The sequence below is a fragment of the Nicotiana tomentosiformis genome, chromosome 7 (assembly GCF_000390325.3).
Source record: "Nicotiana tomentosiformis chromosome 7, ASM39032v3, whole genome shotgun sequence".
Taxonomy (NCBI): Eukaryota; Viridiplantae; Streptophyta; class Magnoliopsida; order Solanales; family Solanaceae; genus Nicotiana; species Nicotiana tomentosiformis.
Window position 1 is genome coordinate 118232534 of NC_090818.1, and position 19449 is coordinate 118251982.

General features: G+C 38.9%; 1 protein-coding gene across 2 annotated transcripts; it reads right to left on the bottom strand.

The window, feature by feature from the left end:
* Window positions 1-13341: 13341 nt before the first annotated feature.
* Window positions 13342-19441, bottom strand: LOC104092655 (protein CNGC15b-like). Of its 2 annotated transcripts, none has more exons than XM_070181881.1 (8): window positions 19311-19441; window positions 17162-17229; window positions 16216-16762; window positions 15754-15966; window positions 15235-15527; window positions 15049-15160; window positions 14709-14945; window positions 13342-14319 (listed from the first exon to the last, which is right to left on the bottom strand). In XM_070181881.1, the coding sequence occupies exons 2-8, from the start codon at window positions 17206-17208 to the stop codon at window positions 13624-13626; spliced, it is 2145 nt and encodes a 714-aa protein (XP_070037982.1). In that variant the 5' UTR covers window positions 17209-17229; window positions 19311-19441; the 3' UTR covers window positions 13342-13623. The 2 variants fall into 2 exon arrangements, with proteins under 2 accessions (XP_070037982.1, XP_009596606.1); XM_009598311.4 differs by having other exon boundaries at window positions 17162-17235; window positions 19316-19400.
* Window positions 19442-19449: the final 8 nt, after the last annotated feature.

Genomic DNA, 19449 nt, shown 5'->3' on the forward strand with positions numbered 1-19449 from the left:
TAAGTGAGTTAGGCAAATGGAAAGTAGATAAGGAAGAGTTTGGACTCCACCATGACCTACATGATAGAGCAAGAGTCCTTGATGAGTAAAGTCAATGCTTAAAGCTTAAATGTCACATTAGAACTATATGTGCATGAATATTTAACTTGTCGTCTTGTTGATAATATATGAGTAGTGTGGATAATTGTTGGTCCCAACTGATGTGTGGATGGCTCACCTTTGACTCGCTGAGGTGGGAACTAATTTATTTGCTTGAGTACAAGCAAAGACCTAAGTTTGGGGGAGTTGAAAAGTGAGAATTTTGACTGCTTGTTAGTACCTTTTAACTTCTGCTTTAGTCCGAAAGCATTGAATTGTGTTCCCGAAACTAATGAAATTGTGCAAATTGCGGGAATGCTGGAAGTTTGGTCTATCAAGATGAAATCCGACTCAAAAAGGAGTGTTCCGAAATACAAGGCAATAAAGGTCATAGAAGCACAAATGTGGGGTCCGCGGAAGGAATTTTGCGGCTGCAGAAGAGATTGCGGACGGCAGAATTCCATCTGTGGCCGCAAACCAAGAAGAAAAATTCATCAAATCTTTCAGCGATGTCCGCACATGTATTGTGCAGCCACAAAACCAGGCTTATACTGACAAAGATGCAAAGTTCATAGAATATACAAGAAGCCCAAGTCCTGAAGCCTTTGTGAAGTGCGGACCGCACAAGAATTGTGCGGCCGTAGAAATTTGCCTCACGGTCGCAGTCCAGAAATATGCATCCGCGGATACCTTCTTCCTGCCAACTGAAGAAATTTGCGGACCGCACATGGAATAGTGCGGCCGCAGAACCTCCCGAGGGGCATTTTTGTCCACGATTTTTGGCACTGTATAAATAGACGAGTTTCATAAAATTAGGTTAAGTTTGAACATACAAAGCTGTTGTAGCCTTTCTATTTGCTATTTTAGGAAGTTTTAGCTTATTTGAGTATTTTAACATTAGATTTCATCATTTTAATCTTCCATTATGAGTTTAAGTAGCTTTTTATCTTTATTTTCTTCAAATCCCATTATGAGTAGCTAGATTTTTACTAGGGTTGTGACCCAACCCTAGTGTGGCCCTTATGGGTGATTAATTTTATGATTATTTATGATTGGGTGTTGATTATTTAGCTTAGTTCATGCTTCAATTTTAGAATTAATGGTTTCAAACATTGATTCATGCATATTGGATTTAGTCTCTACTTGAGAAAGAGGGACCTAGTCTAGGATAACTTAGCTAATAAGGAATTGGATTAATTGAGAGATTGAATAACCTAATTAAAGAGTTCAAACTAGGGATAGTAATAACCCGACTTGAGCTCTTATCAACTGTTTGGTTGATATCCATTTGGACTTGAGAAAGTCAAATTGGGTAAAATCACTCTCTGACCGAGAGGTATTGAATGGGTAACGTGGAGTTGAGAGCTATAATACATCCCAATCAAAAAAAAAATATAAACATCTTTATCCCATTAGGCAAACACCTAGGTTATAGTCATAGCCCTAGGCCTTTAATCCAATTGGAAAAACCTCAAAAATATTTATCTATAATCTATTTTCTTTAGCTTGCATTCATTAGAGTAACGGTAGAAATAGAAAATAAAATCTTGTTGTGGAAGTGCAATCTTAGATAACTCATTTGCTTGCTTCAAATATATACTCCTAACACCCCTCATAACTCCCAGTGGATTCGAACCCGACTCATAGTTGGGTAATTACTATTGCATACGACTGTATTATATCTCCTATAGAGGTGTGTTGTGGAGGTCATCACATAACATCGAACTCATTGAATTTGGTATCTACCGAAATGAAACAAGTGTTCCATGGTCGGCTAGCCGCTACTCGAGGTTCTCGGCATCGTCTCGCTGCTCGAATCGCTATCAAATTCCTTTGTTGGGTAAAATCCTAATCCCTTGTTCATCGATTTTATGTTTTTCTTTGTTGACTGATTTTTAGATTATTTTTTGTTTGTTTAGATTAAGCTCTGTTTTTTTTTCTTAATTAGTGATATTAGTCGTCGTTTGTTGATTTTGAATTATTATGTTGTTCGTTCATTTAGTTCATTGTTTCAATCAGATTCTTATCTCATAATTTCTGCTAGTGGTGTTGAAATTAGTTATAGATTCAAGTTTGTAAACTTCAAATGTAGTTTCTATTATTTCATGTTTAGCTCGTCGTGCTAATTAACTAAAATTTCAGCATTTCAGCATAACTATTTGTCGGTTTAGTTGTTTGTTTGTTTAAGTCATTTTCGGATAGTATAATTAGTTGTCTAAATCAGATTGAAGGCTTCTAGCAATTTTATTTCTATTTTTCCCTTTGTGTTTGATTGTAGTTTGTTTGGTTTAAGTTCTGACTAATTCATGTTTAGTATTTCTAATTTCGTCTTTGATTAGTTAGTTTTCTAATTGCTTCACTGTTTAATAAGCATTTAGCTTGGCCTTAATTTTGTTAGGATCTGATTTCTCTTGATTGATTAATAGCTTAGTTTAAGGTTTAGTTATATGTTTGTGGTATTTAGTTGAGTTCTAGTTACTTGCTTCTTGTTTTTGGTTTGAATCAAATAGAGTGGTACTGATTTGGTGTAAAGCTGAAAGTTAGATATGTTAATTATGAAATAGGTACATGTTAGTTTGCTTTTACTATTTGAAGTATGCTTGGAGTACAACTACTTTGCTTTGTGTCATATTTTTGGTAAAAAGAGAACTGTTTTGGCACACAAAAATTAGTCCTTTTGGACAGATTTTTAGTGAACAATAATCTGTCCAAAAGGTGCTTTTATTTCCTACGCTCCTCTATCCACATTTTAACACACACTCTATCATACATATGCTGGACATTTTTACACACTAAGACAAACACAACTTTGAGAGTAAAAAGAGGGCAGCTGAACATAAAAGAGTGAGCTGAAAATTCTGAGCTTTGTGAGTGTCTTTCACAGTGCAAAAATTTTGAGAAAAATAGAAAGATCCTTAGGCAATTTGTGAAGTTGATAGCTACTAGTTTCAAGTATCTTTGTTGAATTTTCTGGGTTGTCTTAACACTCGAGTTGTTGCTGTTTCTACTGTATTTGCTGCTAAATTTCTGTTGTTTGCACTGCTGTATCTTATTATTCTACAAGCCAGATAACTTTCAAATTCTTATATTGCAGATTCTTGATGATAATAAGAAGGATTTGATCCCGGTTTGGTTGATGAAACATGTTAGATCTGATTTTGTTTCAAAATGAATGTTGTATTAGTGTTATCATCATATAAATTTGTTAGAAATTAGTTAAATTATCAATTCTTTTGAAATTGCATTCTGTTAAGTTTACTTAGTTAAGAAAAAGATAAAGGCCTCATTTTTAACCATGTTTGTTTCGTTTGGGATTTTTCTTTTGTGATTTACTTTCAAGGTTCCTGTATTAAATATCTGGGAATGACTCGTAGCTTCAAATGTCATAGTCAACAGAATATCTCCATGATATTTGAGTTTTCTTCTCTTTAGCGTTAAAAGTATTATTGCTTTGCAGATTTTACGTTTAGTTGCGGCGGTAATTTTATTTTGAGATTCGACTAAATATTTAAGGTGCTTATGTTGCTAATGAGCTTGTAGTTTAACTACTGCCATGTGTTAGTATGGATGAGAAGAATTATTAGTTACCCTTAAAAAAAAATAGTTGTTTAAGCATATAAAAGGGCAAAGATAATGATGAGCAACAAGTTTTTATACGGAATAGCAGTTTAGAATTGGATATTAACTTGAGAATGAAAGTGGGTTTAAAAAAAAGAGAAGAATGGGTCACGGCAGAAATTGGTTCATAACGTGGGGGGTCTTGGGCCTATAATAGATAACGGGGCAAATAATTAAAATACTTATGGGCCAAATAAATCAAGTACAACAACCCATAAGCACTAATAAAGTGGTCTGATGACATGAAAACCAAAAAAAAAAAAAAAAGGGAGAGAGATTGTGTTAGTCTAAGTTTAATTTCATTTTAGTTAAACATTTTTAATATCATATCCTTTTCTTCTCAATAAATAGTTTAATAACTTAATCACCTTTATTAATTATTTAAATGCTAGGCAATTAGTAGGCGCGCTTTAACTTTTTCACGGATTCGCTTGCGTAGCGTGATGTTTAACATTCAATAAATTAATACAACAATCTCATACTATATCCAATATAGCATTAATTAATTTTTAATTTAATTTACACCTTGCTATAATCGCGGAATCGCTTGCGTAGCGCGATAGTTAACTTTTCATAAATTTCAAAATTAATTTTCTCAAACGTAGTATTTTTTCCAAAAGTAATAATGTACTAATAATCCTTGTCATGACTGCGGATTCGCGTGCGTAGCGCTATTACGACAAAATTAATAATTTTTGTCTCGATCACGCATTCGCTTGCGTAGTGTGGTCACGGCATCTTATTTTATTCATAACATCTTTAAATAATCAAGCAATAAAAGCGGACATAGATAAAACATGAGAACCAATAAAACACAGTTTATCCAAAAATAATATAAGCCAAATGTAGTCAATAAAGCGACCGTGCTAGAACCACGAGACTCGCAGAATGCCTTACACCTTCTTCCCGGTCAATGCAATTCCTTACCAGAACTTTGTTTTCGCAGACCAATAATAATAGAGCCAAACCTTCCTTTGACTAAGGATTCAAATAAAATGTGACTTGGAACACCGAAAAATCAATTCCAAGTGGCGACTCTGTAAATAAAATAATCTCTACTCAAATTTGTCACTTCAAATGAAAAAAACTCTTTTAACCCAACAATCCATAATACATATCTTTTGGGGTAAAAAAAAAGGGGTGTGACAATATTCTATTAAATATTATATTCCATAAGAGAATCCCAAATATTTCTAGATATTTTTTAAAGAAAATTCTACATAAAATCTTAAAAGTATACATAAAAATTATATATTTATATGTCTGTTTGGTTCGAGTTTTTTTACTCAATACCAAATCAAACCAAACCTAGTCGGATTTTTAATCGGTTTGGTTCGACTTTTTGATTTAGTACGGTTTTTCGATTCGGTTTGTACACCCCTATTTTAGATCCTTATCCAGCTCCAGTTGATTGTAAAGCCCACTGATAATATAATGCAAAAGGGCTTAGATGACATAGAAAAGCTAACTCTTTATAGGTGAGTTCGTAGAAATGACACCAGATAGTCACTCTAAAGGGCTATTATTTAGGAATTAGCCAATGTGACCTGAATTTCTGTTTTTTGGTTCAATTTTTCTGGACATTAATATCCTGAATTTATGATTATTAGTTCAAATTTTCTGGACAGAATAAGTATTTACTAATCTCTAAATATCAACCCTAAGAACGGTTGTTTGTGTATTCACTAGTATAGCCGATCTCAAACCTGTATTGCAGTAGGTTGACGGTCAAATTATGATAAATCGTCTATCTATTGAAAATAAAGCAAATTAAATGTTAGAGAATATTTAAGACCAACACCAACTGGTTCGGGATTGAGCTTAATTTGTTGATTGGTCGACCCCAAAAAAATTAAGAAACTATAGTAACTCGTAGATGAGAATCATCTCTAATAGTAGTAAATAAGTTAATCATTTCTTAAGATTGTTGTTGCAGAGGACCCATAATAGCAAGGTATATTTTGTTATGGATTTTAGAAAAAATATGCAAGCAGCAAGAAGGTTGAAAATAGGATTGAAAAACTGTCTCTAAAATTTTATTAATCATAGGGCTTTAAATAGTCAAATAAATAAAGTAGTAGACTCCTCCTACAACTAAATTACTAAACTCTTACTATAATTAAAATTCTGAATCATCTAGCAGACTCCTCCTAAAACTAAACAACTAATTATTCTAGAAAACAGTAGCAGTAACAGATGCAAAATCCAACACTCCTCCTTGCTTCTGTTGCTGTAGTCTAAAGAAGGTCATCCTCAATTCCTTCTTCTGCTATTAGTGCTTGTGGATAAGCATCTTCGAACTTGCACACTTTTGTAAATGCATTAGGTCTCCACCAACAAAATTTTTCTAAGTGTGTTTTCTTTTTACAATATTTGCAATAAGGATAATCGACTTTTTCTTTTTGGTGTTTCGCATAAAAAATACCCTCAGTAACTTTGTCTTGTCTGAAGGCCATTCTTTGCTCTTGAGCTTGAAGAGCACTTATTAATTCTGCAACAGAGATGGTAGAGAGATCTTTAGATTCTTCCAGAGAGGAAATTTTGGATTCAAATCTCTCGGAAATTGTCACAAGAATTTTTTCAACTATCCTGTCATCTTTGAAATCCTCGCCAAGTAACTTGATTTTATTGACAATTAAAGAAATTCAGTCAGAATACTTAGCGATGGTCTCATCATCTTGCATTCTAAGAGATTCAAAATCTCTTTTCAAATTTAAAATCTGATTTTGTCTGTCTCGTTCACTTCCCTGATACTCCTGTTTGAGTATTTCCCAAGCTTCTTTTGCTGTCTCACATGCAATGATTTTAGAGAAATTGAATCTGCAATTGAATTTTGAATTATAGTTTTGGCTTTATATTTTTTGGTTTTCTCATCTGAATGAGTTTTGATTTGGGCAAGGGTAGGATTTGCAGGAAGTTGTGATGACTCGCCATGTCATCATGCCACATAAGTGTCATTTGGCATATATTAATGCCATGTGGAAGCTTACATAGGAGGAATGCTTGTATTTGTGAGAAGATTCTAGAAAAGTATGGACATTTCCTTTGGAAGATCCTAGATGTTTATGGATTTGCTAGGAAAGTCCTTGGAATCTTCTAGGCTTGTAGAGAATTCTAGAGAAAGCCCTTATCTTGTAAATATTAAGGACTTGTGTAACAATTAATATTTGCACACTAGCCCCTAGGAGACTAGTATATAAAGGAGGCCATTTATTTGTAATTCATCAAGCAAACAATTCAAGTTCTCTCTAATATAAAGCTTCCATTAACAATTCTCTTGTGTTCTTTCTACCATTCTCTTAGCGATCTTGAGTGTAGTAAGGCTAACTTGGCATAACAAGAACGCGAGCAAATTGTCAAGTGCCGCACGTGTACTTAGTTAATTACTAAGGACGTGACAACGTGGTATCAGAGCAAAGGTTGCGACTAAGGGAATGGCGAACGACGGAGAAATTAACGCTGCCAACACTCAAGCCAACGTCATCCAGGATGCTGCTGGCAAGAGCGGCCGTAACAAAAAGAGAAATGCCACCAACAAGGGCCAGGAGGTGCCACCTGAGGTTGCGTCAAACGAAGGGCTTACATCCTAAGAACCATCTGCCACTGAGGCGAGCGAGGATGAAGTGGAGGTCCTGCCTGAGGACGTCTCGCTCGGTAAAGAGTGGGTGATGAAGATGAACGCGGGGATGGACGTCGTGGAGATCTTTGGCCAACGCTTGGGAAAGGTGGAAGGCACCCTTAGTGTTCTTGAGGGGCACACTCTTGAAGAGATTGAGAGCATCCGAAATGACTTGGAGGGACGTACACAGACCGAGATGGAACTAAGGCAAACTATCACTGCCTTAGAGTGCAGACTCATGGAGGCTTTGAGTACTATCGATGCTATGAAGGCAAAGATAGAGTCACTCGAGAAGCATGTTAGTGCTGGCGTGACCAAGGCAGCTAGCAATGTTGTGGTGACGAGGGAGGCCAAGATTGAGGCTCCCAAACCCCCGGTGTTCAAAGGTGTCCGTGATGCGCAAGAAGTGGAAAACTTCCTTTGGCACTTGGAGAACTACTTCAAGCACGGCAAAGTGAAGGACGACGAGTCCATGATCAACACTACGGTGTTGTACCTCTCAGAGACTGCCATGCTATGGTGGAGAAGGAAGATGGCCGACGTGGATAAAGGTATATGTACTATTAGCACGTGGGATCAGTTCAAAGCCGAGTTCAAGTGACAGTTCTTTCCAAACAATGTCTTGTACGAGGCAAGGCGCAAACTTAGGGAGTTGAAGCAAACAGGGAGCATACGTGTCTATGTCAAGGAATTCACTACCCTTATGCTTCAAATCCCCAACCTGACCAATGATGACTTGTTGTTCCACTTCATGGACGGGTTGCAAAATTGGGCTAAGCAGGAGTTACAACGCCGGCAAGTCGTAAATATAGACCAAGCCATAGTGGAGGCCGAATCATTGATGGATTTCAGGCATGACAAACACGACAAAGGGAAAGTCAAAGAATCAAAGTTTAATAATGTCAAAGGTGGGGGAGACCGTGGCAAAGGCAAGGAGATACAACAACAATACTACAAGACTCAAGATTCCAAAAAGCTGAGTGGTCGTCAGGGGTACGCCGAGAAGAAAGCGCAGGCCGAGAAGAAGGGATGTTACATATGCGGAGGGCCTCACAGCTTCAGGAATTGTCCCGACCTAAAGAGCCTTAGCGCCATGGTCCGTGAACGGAAGGAGCAGCCGCAAGGAGAGAGTTCGGGAACCGCACAGTTAGGTATGATCGGATTATGCGGTGCTATCACAAAGCAATCTATCCAACCTACCGAGAATGGAAACCAGTACGTGGATCTCACCATCAACAACAAGCCTGCTCGTGCAATGGTGGATACTGGAGCAACTCATAATTTCGTGACTGAGGCTGCCGCAAAAAGACTAGAATTGAAGCTTGCTCCAACCAACTCCCGCGTCAAGACCGTGAATGCCGAGGTACAAAATGCTCGTGGGGTAGCTAATGGAGTTGGTGTCAAATTGGGAACTTGGAAAGGTATGACAAACTTTACCGTAACCGCTATGGATATCTTTGACATCATATTGGGACAAGAGTTCTTTAGACATTGTCATACTTTGATCGATCCCTACCTCCAACATCTCTTGGTTATGGAGCGAGAAGGAGCTTGCATGGTACCTACAGTGTCTATGCCACACGGACAGAGCCAAGCACAACTCTCAGCTATGCAGGTTATAAAGGGGATCAAGAAGGGGGAGCCGACGTTTGTGGCAACCATCGCAAGTCTGGAGGAAGACAAGAGTTTTCAAGAGACACTACCACCTTGCATAGAGAAGTTGCTTGAGGAAAACAAAGATGTCATGCCCGAGGAGTTGCCTAAACACTTGCCGCCTAGGCGAGAGGTGGATCACAAGATTGAGTTGGAGCCAGGGGCTAAGCCACCCGCATTTGCCCCATATCGTATGGCACCGCCCGAGCTAGAGGAGCTTAGGAAACAATTGAAAGAGTTGCTAGATGCTGGTCACATTCGCCCATCAAAGGCACCTTTCGGCGCACCAGTATTGTTCCAGAAGAAGAAGGATGGATCACTACGCTTGTGCATAGACTACCGAGCACTTAATAAGGTCACGGTGAAGAATAAGTACCCAATCCCGCTCATTGCTGACTTATTCGATAGACTTGGGCAAGCCAAGTATTTTACCAAGGTGGATCTTCGCAAGGGCTACTACCAGGTTCGCATTGCAGAGGGGGATGAGCCAAAGACAACATGTGTGACGAGATATGGAGCCTTTGAGTGGTTGGTGATGCCTTTCGGCTTAACCAATGCACCTGCCACATTTTGCACCCTTATGAATATGATTTTCCATCCCTACCTTGATCAATTCGTGGTAGTCTACCTAGACGACATAGTCATCGACAGCAACACCATGGAAGAGCACATGAAGCACTTAAGGAAGGTTTTTCAAGTCTTGCGGGAGAACGGGCTATACATCAAGAGGGAGAAATGCGAGTTTGCACAATCAAAGGTGCACTTCTTAGGCCATGTTATTAGCAATGGCGAGCTACGCATGGACGAGGCTAAGGTACGTGCTATCCAGGAGTGGGAGGCACCTATAAAGGTAACTGAGTTGAGATCCTTCCTTGGCCTTGTTAACTACTATCGTCGGTTCATCTGTGGCTACTCAGCAAAGGCCGCACCATTGACTGAGTTGCTAAAGAAGAACAAGCCATGGGTTTGGACGGAGCATTGTCAAAGGGCGTTTGAAGACCTCAAGGCAGCTGTAACAAAGGAGCCAGTCTTGGCATTACGTGACTTTGCCAAGACATTTGAGGTGCATACAGATGCCTCAGATTTTGCCATTGGGGGTGTCTTGATGCAGGATAAGCATCCCATAGCATTTGAGAGTCGCAAGTTAAATGAGACGGAGCGGCGTTACACAGTGCAAGAGAAGGAGATGAATACTATTGTGCATTGCCTTCGTACATGGCGACATTATTTGCTTGGGTCGAGGTTCGTGGTCAAGACCGACAATGTAGCTACTAGCTACTTTTAGATGCAGAAGAAGCTCACCCCAAAACAGGCTCGGTGGCAGTATTTCTTGGCCGAATTTGATTATGTACTAGAGTATAAGCCGAGCAAAGGTAACGTTGTAGCCGATGCCTTAAGCCGGAAAGCCGAGCTTGCTGCAATCACTTCAACAAGATGGGACATTCGTGAGGCTATAAAAGAAGGCATGCAACACGATCCAGCAGCCAAACAACTTATCGAGTTAGCCAACCAGGGCAATACAAGACGTTTTTGGGTCGAAGACGGCCTACTACTTACCACAGGTCGGCGGGTCTACGTGCCTAAGTTTGGAGACATTAGACGGCGGATTATAAGGGAGAGTCATGACACAATGTGGGCTGGTCATCCAGGCCAACGTCGCACTAGGGCCTTGGTTGAGTCAGTCTACTATTGGCCACGCATGCGAGATGACATAGAGTGTTATGTGCAGACTTGTCTTGTCTGTCAACAGGACAAGGTTGAGCAACAAAAACCCGGAGGACTTTTGGAGCCACTACCAGTTGCAGAGCGTCCATGGGAGAGCGTGACTATGGACTTTATCACTTGCCTACCGAAGTCTGACGGTTATGGTACTATTATGGTGGTCGTGGATAGATTTTCCAAATATGCCACCTTCATGCCCGCCACACCAGGTTGCACCGCCAAGGAAGCCGCCAAGCTATTCTTTAAGAATGTGGTGAAGTATTGGGGCTTACCAAGGCATATTATCAGTGATCGAGACCCCCGTTTTACTGGGAACTTTTGGAGAGAATTATTCGATATACTTGGCACGGAACTGCACTTTTCCACTAGTTTCCACCCACAGACAGATGGACAAACGGAACGGGTCAATGCCTTACTAGAATTCTACTTGAGGCATTATGTAAGCGCGCATCAGAAAGATTGGTCAAGGCTCCTAGACATCGCCCAATTCTCTTATAACTTGCAGCGGAGTGAGTCCACGGGACGGACACCATTTGAGCTAGCCACAGGCCAAGAACCACAAACTCCACATTCATTACCAGCCGCGTTCGAGGGAAAGAGTTTGGGGGCTTATCATATGGCTAAAGGATGGGAGGAGCAGCTTGACACTGCTAAGTCCTACTTGGATAAGGCAGCTAAGAAGATGAAGAAGTTTACAGATCGTAAGCGGCGTCCCACAGACTATAGAGTTGGGGACATGGTCATGGTGAAGTTTAATCCAAGACAGTTTAAGGCACTACGAGGCATGCATCAGAATCTGATTCGTAAGTATGAGGGGCCATTTAAGATAGTCGCCAAGGTAGGCAAGATCTCATACAAGCTTGACATGCCATCATATCTTAAGATCTACCCTGTCTTCCATGCCAGCATGTTTAAGCCCTATCATGAAGACAATGATGATCCAAGTAGGGGCCAATCAAGTCGAGCGCCTATTACTATCACCGCCTCGCACGACCGGGAGATTGAGGCTATTATTGATTACCAGGCCAGGCGAAAACAAGGGCAAAAAGCCACCTCAATGTTCCTCGTCCATTGGAAGGGGCAATCACCGGAGGAGGCCACATGGGAACATTATGAAGATTTATGGCAATTCAAAGATAAGATCCGAGAGTTTATGCAGCAACATTGCGTCGCGGTCGTCGCAACATTAGGTGGGGGAGAGTATGATGACTCGCCATGTCATCATGCCACATAAGTGCCATTTGGCATATATTAATGCCATGTGGAAGCTTACATAGGAGGAATGCTTGCATTTGTGAGAAGATTCTAGAGAAGTATGGACATTTCCTTTGGAAGATCCTAGATGTTTATGGATTTGCTAGGAAAGTCCTTGGAATCTTCTAGGCTTGTAGAGAATTCTAGAGAAAGCCCTTATCTTGTAAATATTAAGGACTTGTGTAACAATTAATATTTGCACACTAGCCCCTAGGAGACTAGTATATAAAGGAGGCCATTCATTTGTAATTCATCAAGCAAACAATTCAAGTTCTCTCTAATATAAAGCTTCCATTAACAATTCTCTTGTGTTCTTTCTACCATTCTCTTAGCGATCTTGAGCGTAGTAAGGCTAACATGGCATAACAAGAACGTGAGCAAATTGTCAAGTGACGTACGTGTACTTAGTTAATTACTAAGGACGTGACAAGGGAACGTTATGAAGATTTATGGCAATTCAAAGATAAGATCCGAGAGTTTATGCAGCAACATTACGCCGCGGTCGTCGCAACATTAGGTGGGGGAGAGTGTGATGACTCGCCATGTCATCATGCCACATAAGTGCCATTTGGCATATATTAATGCCATGTGGAAGCTTACATAGGAGGAATGCTTGCATTTGTGAGAAGATTCTAGAGAAGTATGGACATTTCCTTTGGAAGATCCTAGATGTTTATGGATTTGCTAGGAAAGTCCTTGGAATCTTCTAGGCTTGTAGAGAATTCTAGAGAAAGCTCTTATCTTGTAAATATTAAGGACTTGTGTAACAATTAATATTTGCACACTAGCCTCTAGGAGACTAGTATATAAAGGAGGCCATTCATTTGTAATTCATCAAGCAAACAATTCAAGTTTTCTCTAATATAAAGCTTCCATTAACAATTCTCTTGTGTTCTTTCTACCATTCTCTTAGCGATCTTGAGTGTAGTAAGGCTAACTTGGCATAACAAGAACGTGAGCAAATTGTCAAGTGCCGCACGTGTACTTAGTTAATTACTAAGGACATGACAACGTATAAGTTTGTCTTCCATTACAACTTCTCATAGATCATAAGTTTCAAGATAAGATTTCATCTTCACTGACCAAATCTGATAGTTTTCACCAGTGAAAATTTGTGGGGTATTCAAAGAGAGACCGCTGCTTGCCATTGTTAAAAATTTGGTTAAAAATTTGTATGGGTAAAAATGCGTATGGTTTAAAAGTGGTTGAAATTGGTTGTTTTTCAGCGAATTCAGATATCCGTCAAGATCAATGGAGGCTCTGATATCACTGTTATGGATTTTAGAAAAAATATGCAATCAGCAAGAAGGTTGAAAATAGGATTGAAAAACTGTCTCTAAAATTTTATTAATCATAGGGCTTTAAATAGCCAAATAAATAAAGTAGTAGACTCCTCCTACAACTAAATTACTAAACTCTTACTATAATTAAAATTCTGAATATTCTAGCAGACTCCTCCTAAAACTAAACAACTAATTATTCTAGAAAACAGTAGCAGTAACAGATGCAAAATCCAACATACTTTTATGTATATATACTATATGTTAAATCCCTAGATTTTTTTTCTTGCGTTTACTTTTTATATTTTGATACCTCTTGGTAAAAATTTTGGCTCCGCTGCTGATGAGAAGCTACCATATTACAAGTGATACCTCTATGAAATGCTCTAGCATTTTACTTCATCTATCCTCAACTGAAAAATCAGGTTCAACTGGCTTTTGTAATGAACTAATGATTTCTAATTCTCCCCTCATGCTTCCCCCCTTTCTTTTGCTTGCTGCCAATGTTGCAGCATATACAGCAAATTCTGAAGCCTTTTGTCCCAAGGATACACTTCTTCGTTCATCGTGTAGCTCAGTAGGAGCAGCTGCGGGGTTCTGCTTAGCTTTAAGTAGAGAAGCCTCTTTCCTCCTCTTGTAGCGAAACCACGCTGCTTGTATGAAACATGCAGCCCAAGTCCTCCATTGGTTCGAGTAAAACCTGAACGTGTGCCTGAGTTGCTTGCTATGCAGCTTCCTGAACTGTGATGCCACATATTTTACATCCTCTGCAGTGAGTGCAAATACTTCTACTTCAGTGATCGTTGTCACTGTACGTGTAGAGGACGGGAGGATGATGCTCGGACGAGGGTCTAACGCCCATGTCAGTAGTTCTTCACCACAGAAATCACACGGACCTAGTTGACATGAATTGAAAAAACCTGTTCTCCCTCCATCAGTAGTGTAAGAATCCAAATGGCCTCTTATAATGAAGTCCATTTCGTTCACAGGATCAGCTTCGCGAACAAGGCATGTTCCTGCAGTATATAGAAGTGGTTTCAACCTTTCACATATTGCATTCAAGATACACTCATCCATTTGATCAAATAGAGGTACCTGCCGGATCAAGATTATGAAAACACATTAGTGGAAAAGCAATAGCTTGTTTATAACATAGGAGGTCAAGGAATGGAAGCAAATGATACTGTTGGACAATATTATTGGGTCGGGTTCACCCATAAGTGGTGCTAGATGTCCCACAAGTCCATTGGGTGTAGAGAAAACAAGTCTTCCTAATGTTTCTTTTGGGAAACAAATGACGGCTAAGGTTAGTAATTCCTTGCATCACAATAGGATATCTAGGCTGTGGAAAAAGGGAGTTCATCCGCTTCGTGAGGATTCCCCACGACCAGTGATACGATGATTGTTGCACATCCACTTCCGCAAAGGAGAACTCAAAAGTCTCCTAAAACTAATATTTATTGTTAAATACTACAGATACTCACTCGACGAACTAGATCAAGACAAAGATGACGCTTGATGTCCCTTCGGAGATCCACCGGAAGGCTTTTGACAATGGCTTCTTCATCAACACCTCGAGTTGTCACCCACCTATATAGATCATATTTTCGCACCCTTTCCTTAAGATCGTGGGGGAGTTGGCGATGATGCATCCATTCTTCTGTATCTGTCCTCTTTATCCTCCATTCTTCAAGTCTCATAGTAGTTGATTGAAGGAAAGTCTGGTATTGAAAATTTAGGCCATAGAAATGAAACATAAGTACAAGTTTGGCTAAGATTGAAAAACTAAGTCCCTTTATCCTCCAATGTATTTGTCTGACTTACCTGCATATTCCCAATAAGTAAAGCAAAGAGCAATAATCCCAGAATTGCAAGAACAACAGCAAAATTAATTTCATTAATGTCAGTAGTAGTCACAAGATTCTGCCCAAGAGAGCTGCAAAAGTTAATTAAAGAAAGTTAGCATTTAATCAAAGAAAAATTAATAAAGCTTTAGCTGCAGTTTGTTACCTTAGGTTCCTCAAACCCCACCAAAAACAGTAAGCATACTTGTTCAAGAATGATGACTGTGTAACTCTAAAAGTCAGTGCATCATTAAAGATTCCGAATTGGAAGAAGTCGCTGCTAGGACCGCATAATGTAGATATATTGCTCCGTTCATACCAGGCGATTCTACTAGTAAAATCCCTCCTATGACAGTCAAAATACCAATCCTGGCAATGCGGTTGTTGTTGATCACAAACCTTTTTCCAACACTGTTCTTGTCGTTCCACAGCAAAAAGGTACCAGCAAGAACCCATAACCTATAAAAGATGCATAGTCAAAATGGTGGACAAGTCAATGGTTGAGGCTTCATCAACAACAACCACCCAGTGGAATCCCATAGGTGGGGTTTGGGGAGGCTAGTGTGTACGCAGACCTTACACCTACTCTTGTTGAGGCTTGTCACGGAATAATGGAACTTGGTATTTAGTTAATTTGAAACAACAAATTTGGTCTACCCTAAAAAAAAACTAGTCGTATACTTACATGACTTGCGAGCATGAAGAGCACAAGGTTATAAACCGCCCCCGCCCATGCAGCTTCCACCATTACACCAGTAGTCTTGATAATGTGAGATGAAAGTGGAAAAATAAGGCATAGCCTCAACAGAAACTGAGAAATGATAGTAAAGCGCAAGGCGTGTTTTGCACCAATCCTATTCGAACCTCTCAAAGATGGGATTGCAGCCCAAATCAAAACCTGAAAACAGTTTTAGGACTAGTTTGGTATGAGATAAGCAAGAATAGGTAGCAGAAAGTAGCATTTGATGTAACTTGTATAAGCCTAAAAACATGATATCTAGCAATTTATCAGTTCATTTTTGGCAAGCAATATCAGAACAGAGGAAATACCAGCAGATTATAACTTTTCCTGCTCGAACTTTTAACAACCAAACATCATATCGAATATGAGAAAAGACTACAATAGACTTAGAGGACTTGTTTATACCTGAGGAAGAGGAAGAGTAGCCAAGAGATCAAGCCAAAAATCCTTACGGAGATATCTCGATGCAATCTTTGAAGAATCAATGACTAGCTCTCCTCGTCCAAAAACGCGAGAGGAAGGTGCAACATAAGCTGTTCGAAACTGAACTAAAATCTGAACCAAATAAAATGCATCTATCACTGATCGGACGATTGTAAGGACTATCTCCATAGGATAACTTGCATCCATGCAGATTTCGTCGTTAACACTTGGTAAATAGAAGAAGAGTGGATCAACAAATAGAGATGTAAGACAAGCAATTAAGAAACACTTGTTCCATGTGTTTATGGGACGTCCGCGAGGATCTAATATCTTCATTTGAACCCCCTCATAGTCTTCTGAAAATACTCTTGAAAGCTTTTTCTTTCGGAACATCTTCATTTTTGGCTCTATTTCTGCCTTCTCCAACTTTGAGCTAGACGTTTGTTCGTCATTCTTCATAGATATAGATTTAAGGAATTTTTCCGGCTTGTATGATCCAGATATTGCAATGTCAATGTCATTTGGAAATCTGATTACAGATTCAAGCTTTCATTAATAATTAGAATAGGAATCTAATACATTTATTTGTGGTGCATAACTCAGACTCCAATGCATAAAATACAGCATGCCTTTATAGAAGAACTACTACAAAAATGAGCTGCAGTTTTATTTAACAGAATACTATATTATAAAAGTGATGGAAGCCTTGGCGTAATTGGTAAACTTGATGCCATGTGACCAGGAGGTCACGGTTTCGAGCCGTGGAAACAGACTCTTGCAGAAATGCAGAATAAGGCTACTTACAGTAGACCCTTGTGGTCCGGCCCTTCCCCGGATCCCGCGCATAGCGGGAGCTTAGTGCACCGGGCTGCACTTACTATATTATAAAAGTACTTTAGCCACAAATTTAAGGACTGCTCAGATATACCTGACAGATTTTTGTTTAGTAGAAGACATGGTGCTCTGGCTAAACATTTCCTGACCTTAAAGTTGGAACTTAATCTGTGTTAAGAGTGAAACAACAGAAATGTCAATAATGAACTGATTTACCTATAACATTGACATTGTTTAACTTATCACTGATAACATCTTTCTTGAATACTGCTTAACTTGAGTAAAAGTTACGGGCATTTCAGTAATACTTAGCAGATATAATACAGTTAGACCAAACAAAACAGGTAAAATGTTATTAAACAAAAACAAACATTCCACTCTATCCAAACATAGTATTTACAAAACAATACGGCACAACACAACAACAACAACATACCAAGTATAATCCCACAAGTGGGGTTTGGAGAGGGTAGTGTGTACGCAGACCTTACCCCTACCTGGAGAGGTAGAAAGGTTGTTTCCGATAGACCCTCGGCTCAAGAAATACGGTACAACACAATGCAGTAAAAAACAGAGAGTAAGAGTGCTAACATATGGTGGGACAGGGGGGGAATGTTGTTAAGGAGTTGCGAGACGATCATGAGTGGGGGTCTTAGCAGTCATATATTTTTGAATAATACTAAAGAACAGCAAAGGTATTTATGGTAGAATATTGCAGCAACCTTGTATGTTTGCAAGTTTTCTTTTTTGTAGAAAACATCTTCTTTTTTTTGTCACCTTGTGACCACAGTTATGGATTTTGAACTAGTTTTCATTGCTAAGAATCATGTGAAAGGACTATTTGCATGTCCAGTTGAAGGAATTTTGACAAGAAATTGAATTCACTTTAATTCTGTTTGATCTCTCATTTATCAATATTTGCAGAAAAAGACAAAGTAATGGATCCAACCTCCATTTTCAAACTATTATCTGGACATAGCATAAGTTGGCAGTATCAATAGATTACTTAATTGTGACTGTAGAATACTCTATTGGAGTCGATGAAAAGTCGTGTTTGACTCATTTCCGAGAGATGAAAATGCTTTCACGTGCTAGAGAAGAAATAAGGTAATGGTAGTATTTCTTACTCTTCCTTTACTAAATTTATCTTATTTTGCTTAGAAAAGCGAATAGGTTATATGATCCAATATACTCTTCCTACTTACACTTTTAAATTAGGTTAAAACGAAAATACTTCCAAGATTTCAACATAGTTCAGTAATTAGTGAATTTCCTTCAGTTTGGATTCCTCTCGTTGGCTTAATTTATACTCCACATTTTATTCGTATGATAATATTTGACCGGATATGGAGTTTAAGATAATCGTTTGCCTTTAGATTGCACAACATTAAAGCAATGGTTAAAATATTAGTTCGATTGAAATTTCAAATTTTAATATATAGTCATAAATGTCGTAAAGAATAATACAATAAATAGCTTCAAATGTAGATGACATGACTTTAGATTGCCGAACACTTGTATGACTTTAGATTGCCGAACATCGTATACCCTATCTACGTCATATTCCGAGGGGTAGAATTTATATAAGCAGAAAGAACAAATGAATAAATTACTATAATAACAAGCAGTGCATTTTTTATACGTATTCCCAATATTTTTATTTTTCTTATAAACATCTATTGAGAAATTTCGACCAAGCGATGTCATGTGATACCGCATGGTATAAAGTGCATACGCCCATGGTCCTTCCTCGGACCCGACGTTAATACGGAATACTTTACGCACACGACTGCACTTTTATAGGACAACGTAGACTCAGAGAATAATTTAGATTCCAGAATAATAAAGAATTGAAATTCATAACTTACCACTTTAATTATACATATTACTACTTTTAACACACAACTCAAAATTTTTAGCTCAAAACTTTATTAACTTTTTTGTTAGAAAAAAGGCACTCTTTAAGCTAACTGAGTTTCTGTTGCATTGCTGCAACTACGCGAGCAGCGACAAGCATGCTCCCTCAAATAGATTAGATAATACAGAGAGGAGGGGCAACTCACGCGATACATGAATCTCAGAGCCATTATAATGTAGCCCACAGCCTACTACTACTCCTCCAAAAATGTTGTTGCACCCATATCGGATCCAAAAATGAACAACTTAATACACACCCGATGACATTTTTGAAAGATTCGAGCAACATGGATTACCAGAGACCTAAAATGCAGACAGTCTGGGACCTTACCTAGACAAGCAAAACCTGAATTGCGCTATGGATTCCTGTCCCAGCTGGTCAAGAAAATCCCTGCCCTTCAACATTTAGTGCAAAAATATTAGTAAAATTTTAATGACCATTAATTGTTGTAGAGGCACTGGCAC